Source organism: Enoplosus armatus, chromosome 17 (assembly GCF_043641665.1).
Source record: "Enoplosus armatus isolate fEnoArm2 chromosome 17, fEnoArm2.hap1, whole genome shotgun sequence".
Lineage (NCBI taxonomy): Eukaryota > Metazoa > Chordata > Actinopteri > Centrarchiformes > Enoplosidae > Enoplosus > Enoplosus armatus.
The window spans coordinates 20,314,982-20,320,981 of NC_092196.1; the positions used below are offsets into that span (position 1 = coordinate 20,314,982).

Here is a 6,000-nt window from a genome sequence, read left to right on the forward strand (position 1 = left end):
AGATGGGCACATACTCCACTGGCACTAATAGAAAAACAGTGGGAGAACAGCTTCATTTTTCAAAGAGAGTAATAGCAGCACTCCACAATGAGGTCTTTAATTCCTTCCCCACTCTGGCAAATGAATACAGCGGTCCTGACTCCCCAACGGTCCACACGTCTTCTGCCTTCTTACTTCATTTGCGAGACAGGGGGGTCGTGTAAAGGAAAAAAGGGTCTCTTTAATAATGTAGCAGCAGAAGCTCCTCAATCTAAAAATGGGCTGAATTTGGGGAGTTGGCTCACGTGGCGTCTGTTATGCTGTTGCTGCGACTCAGACGAGCCTCTAGTGTGACAATGACTCGCTCCTCCAAAATACGCTGCCTCTCACAACATCATTCATTCCCCCCGTTGCCACCACTTGTCTTATACACCATACATCAAACAGCCCCCTCTGGTGTCTGAAAGGGAGCCTGCAGTTGGGGAACATGGGCTGATGATCAGAATACTGTGCAGTGACATTTAACTATTACGGCAATTTAAAGCTCTGTGTCTGTATTGTTGTTTGCTTGTGTCTCTGAGATCTAACCTTTCTCTGCAGGTTGAGCTTAATCATTGATTAACACTGTGGTATTTCTACAGGGTGGCTATGCAGCATACAGATTTGCCCAGCCCACCACCACCGCTGCTTACAGTGACAGGTGAGAATCCCTTCCTTTAATAAGTCAGAGACTGAACTTTATGCACCATTATGTTGTTTAAAGCGTTGCATGCTTCAACAGTCCCGGATCTTGAAATGTGTCATTAGATTCATGCGTCCTTCGTGCGTTTCTCTTATTTCCGTCCAACATGAACAATGCGAGGCCACGTCGGGAGCTCAACAATAAAACATTTATGTTGAAATGATATGCATGAGTAGAGCCTCTGTCTTAAGCTACTATTTTGCACGTGTTGACACGTCTGTACTGTGTTCGACGAGCTATCTTTGTTAATGCGAACTTCGATTTAAAGCGACACGTTGATCCTGCGGGCTGTCAAATAGAGGAAATTACTGAGTGAAGTAGAAACAGATGAGGAAGATTGAGGGAAAAGGAGTTCACCGCAAAAAAACATACATTGGAATGCAGGAAAAACATCAACAGGAGGATATCTGAGAATGCAGAAGAAGCAAACGGTGGATCTAATCTGGTTTTAAGTCATCTCAGCGTTTTCCTAACAAAAAGATCTACGTATCGTAGATGGGGAAGTATGTGATGGATGGAGCACTTTCTATATTTTCAGTATTCTATGTAGGTTATTTGGGGTTTCTTGGGGTTTTTTCTTCCTCTGCGGTTATCTTATCTATTAGGCAAACCGCCATATTCTTTTTAGCTCGGAGCTAAAGAACACACACAAAAAAAAAAAAAAGACTAACCTTGTTGGACTCTATGAGAAAAGCGGTGATATATGTCGGGACTGTCTGCTTGTGATGGGAGAGTGGGTATATCACTGCGGTATTTATGAATGGCCTCAGGTCTGCGGAGGGGAGGTAGGGAGACCGGCAGGGACTCTATCACTTCTGAGTGATGTCACTCTGGTTCAGGTGTGCTCCGTTTGAGGAGGCGTCGCTGATTCATTTCGGCCCCTGAAAGCCGTTGTCAGCCGGGATGTGGGCTGGTTTGGGAATCTAATCTGGGAAGGATTGAGCATGTCACTTGTGATAACGTACACCCTGCCTGAGAGCCTGAAGATCATATCGATAATGTAAGATTTATCAGGCCTCGCCGCGGCTCGAATTATGAGCAGCCGTGCTCGGCGAGAGCAGAGATTGGACAGCAGCTTTTTTTTTTTTCTCTCAGAGTGATTTAATTCCTGTTTCTCTTGCCTATACTTTTCCCTGAGATTTAATGTAATTCGCCCCCAAGTTGTTTGTTTTGCTTTGTCTGTTTGTTTCCTTTTGAATAAGCGGTCATGCCCATTGGATCAATAGGGGTTTGTCGGTATTGTCTCAGCAATACCTTATCGGACTTAACAGTGGAGCAGTCAGCCAATCATAAAAAGAGGTCACCAGGATTGTGGAAGGCGTGTGAAACCCCTGCAAAATATGAAACATTTATTATCTGAAAAGCCTACAGTGCTCACAGGCCGCATTAGCAAAGCCCTTTCAGTAACTAAACAGAGTTCATAGCAGTGAGCCTGATGCATCAAAGTGGCCTTGTGAGGAGCCAGTCACATTGCAGAAACCCTGCTGGCTTCCAATCAGCTCTGTTGAGGCTCTGTGACTTTGCACAGGGTGGTTTGACCTGCCGGTCGTCAGCAGTGCCACTCTGGTGAGAGTCATTTTGTAGATATATTAGCCTTAGAGGGCCTGTGGGGTTCGGTGCTCACTGAAGATAAGAGGACCACGGAGACTTCCCCTGACCATCTCATGGCACCGACCTCCTCCCCAAGGAGCCGAGACAGCCTTTCTGATTTCATGTCCTGCTCACTGACCTTGGGTGCTGCTGGACTTAAATGGGCCGAGCCATATTTAGATCTTATATAACTCAATGTAGCTCATGCGAAAGGCATGAACACTGTATGTCTTGTTGTCTCCTTTAGGAGAATTTCTTCCTCTCTCCACTTTTTTTTTTTTTTTTATTCCTGGTTGATTTGGTGCCCTCAGTCCTTGGCTGGGTGTGCCTTATCTGCTCCGTGCAGACCCTCATTTGCAAGCGAGCATTGAGAAAAAAAAAAAAAAAAGGAAAGTAAATAGAGGAATATGTGAAGTCAAATAAATAAATAAATAAGGCAGACACATCTTGTCCTGTCTCAGAAGGAAATTGGAAGGATTAGTTCCAAACCAGCAACAATGAAAAGACAGGGGCGTGAGCCCAGTGTGCAGCCTGGGTAAACAAGAACAGGGTGAGAGACCAAGCCCTCCAGCACCAACGACGTCTCCCTCTCTGCATCTGTCTTCTCTGCCTCCCTCTCTCTCTCTGTGCTCATTACCTATTCCATCCACCCAATCAAGATGACAATGAAAAGACAAGTATAATTCAGCAACCTTTGAACTCCCCTTTTTGAACCACCTTGTATAATGTAGGAAGCCCAGGAGGCCGAGGAGGGGAATAATTGATTGTGTTAGAGACTTGAAAGAGTTGACTTGAGGGGTTGAGCATTAAACAAGCATGCATAAATGTTCTGCGCTCCTCGTCAATGATAGATCAATGACCGTGTTCTCCTGTTGTGCAGCTATGGCAGAGTCTATGCAACAGCAGACCCCTACCACCACACGATTGGCCCCGCCGCCACATACAGTGTGGGAACTATGGTAAGTCTATGAGACCGCCGTCCGTTTCTGTCTTCTGCGCCGTGTTAGAAACACCATGAGCTAGCACACACACACACACACACACACACACACACACACGACTCACACTCCAAAATAAAGACCAGAGGCTGCAGCGGTCACTGGTTTTTATTTATGTATTTATTCATCAATTGATTTAGTTTTTGTCATGCTATCTGGCACCCCCTAGTGGAGCTGAGCGGTACTGTAAAACCCCGGCATGTGGAAATTGGCTCAGACATTTAGTGCAACAAACTTATGTTATGCCACGTAAGCTCACCTCATGCAATATTCATTTGACACGAGTTCCTCCTGAAATGAGAATGAATGATTACTGCAGTGTGTGTGTTTCTTTTAACACAAACTTTGCATCTTACATAACAACTACATTTCCAAGCTTTCTGTTCATTCTACATCACTCAACTCGCTACAGAGTGAGTTGGATCATTTTTATTTTTTCCCATTCAGCCAAACCAAAACTTGAGGGGATGAAGTTGAATTGTTAATGTCTGTTTTTAGCTAGCTTTTGCAGCTACTGTAACATCAAAGATGAAAAGCGACGATAAATAAAAGAGCATCTTTTTTGAAACAGAGAGAGAGTTTCTCTTTGGTTTTGTTTTATGACGATGAGGGGACGGGACCGGGCTCACAGACCAAACCTAGAGATTAAGGACCATCAAACGCATGCAGCAGTGTGCCGTGGGACATAAAAGAGAGAGCAAGACGGGGGAGGGAGGTGCCTCGCCCTCCCCTCCTGCCCACAAGCTTGATCGGAGGCGTGCTCTCTGCTTGAGAAATGACTCAAATTTACCATTCCGGCATGCATGCGATTTTTCAACAACATAAAAAAACAAGCGTACAGTTCCCCGGTGCAGCTGCTAGCTAAAAGCTTTCATTAATTAAGACATTTCTTTTTCCTCTTCATTTACTTAATTAAAAAATGTGCTTGAATGTTTTTTATTCTTTATTCTTTTTCCTCCAAATTTCCTTCCATTTCTCTGACACTTTGTTCTGCCTCTTGATGAAAGTAGAAGACAGGATTTGGCCCCTAAAAATATCAGAGCTAATGTTGTGTGTGTTGGGAGCTCAGGGAGCTAACACAGACTTGAGAGGGTGTGTGTGTGTGTGTGTGTGTGTGTGTGTTCGTGTGGTAATGAACAAATGGCAAGGCTACTGGGAGACGGGCTGCGCTGAGGCCAACATCGAATAAACTCGTGAGCTAAAGAGGAAAGACCAGTTTGGTTCCTAATTCTTTAATCTTATTTGATTAATGGTTCTCCAGCAGAGAGGAGTCATTTTTGCATTTAAAAGCTATACAATAATTAGTTCCTCTGAGGTTGGAAACACTCTTTACTCACTTCCAGCGTACAGAAGCATCTCATATGGATGAAAGTTTTGTACCAGCAAGAGGGCTCCCCGAAATTAGGCAAAATTAGCCTTTGAAGACATTCAGTAGCCTTTGGAGTTTGTCTGAATTCCTAATTGCAGCAGAGCCACCGAAAGATGAGAGGAGGGACCGTGTGTGTGTGTGTGTGTGTGTGTGTGTGTGTGTGTGAGTGTGTGTGTGTGCATGTGCAGGTGTGCATGCATAGGCCCACATGCATGCTTTATGTGTGTGTCTGCCCTAGATATCTTGAGCATGGTGCTAAATCTAAGGGCTAATATCCTGTGGTGGTTTGCCAGAAAGGTGCAGACACCTCCGCTAGACTTGAAAAGGAGCTGATTAAACCCCTCTGAACTTATTCTGCTTTGGTTGAACCTCTGACATTATTTCAGCCTGAAAAGCACAACATTTTTAAATGTATTACTTCATGTAATTAATTAAAGAAAAAACGTAAACCAGGTCCAGTGTTTCTATCTTTTTTTTTTTTTTTTTTTGCAATGATAATATACAAAAGAAAAAACAATTTATTTTCTATCAACCGCACCAATTAAGCTCCAACTCCACCAATCCACCTTAACTCCTGGTGACCCTGTTCCTAACACACACTCCAGTTATTGGCTTAAATATATCAAACTATCAGTCCGCCTCGTGATCGTTCCCGTGTGGAAGCCGATAAAAAGAACTTGCATGGAAAAAGGAAGGAAATTTGTGGAGAAAGAGAAACCGACTAAAGCTGTCACCTGAATACTGATTGGTACTTTTTCATCTTTGATGTTGCAGGCTAGCCTATACAGAGGAGGGTACAGTCGCTTCACTCCCTACTAAAAGAAAGAGAAAAGACAGAGACATTACCCCAACAAACACACAAAAAACTTTCTAAAAAAGAAAAAAAGAAAAAAGACAAACTCAAAACAAGCGAACACCTGGTCCTTGGTGGAGAGCTAAATCAAACTAAAAGCTTCCAGGTCCCAATGCTGAGCCCCCCGCCCCCCAAACCCTGACACCCTCTCAAGCCGATATTTCTACAACAACCTATTTGATGTCATCATTGGTCTGCTCTTGTTTTGTATTCATTTTGTGCTTTTGGTTTTCTTTTGGAAAGTTTTATGCACATGTGCATTATCTTGATTGCTGAATATGGGTGCTGTGTCACCGTAACCAATGTGAGCCTACTGCAGCACGCATGATGCATGCTCAGAGGTGTGTGTATGCAGCCGCCGTCATCTGACTAAGAATATACCGAGGCATGTTCTTAATATGTATACATTACAAACAGGAAACGCCCCAGGTCTGATCACTAATCCGTCCCAGTGGATTCTGTTCTGACG

The 6,000-nt window shown here is 43.9% G+C and overlaps 1 protein-coding gene across 2 annotated transcripts in view; it reads left to right on the plus strand.

Annotated features, from left to right (window-relative positions):
• Window positions 1-5,497, plus strand: part of LOC139300678 (RNA binding protein fox-1 homolog 3-like) — a 70,878-nt gene extending 65,381 nt beyond the window's left edge. For both annotated transcript variants that reach the window (XM_070923841.1, XM_070923840.1), the window contains exons 10-12: window positions 621-679; window positions 3,192-3,270; window positions 5,453-5,497. In XM_070923841.1, the coding sequence (XP_070779942.1) occupies window positions 621-679; window positions 3,192-3,270; window positions 5,453-5,497 (183 nt within the window). The remainder of the gene's footprint in view (window positions 1-620; window positions 680-3,191; window positions 3,271-5,452) is intronic.
• Window positions 5,498-6,000: the final 503 nt, after the last annotated feature.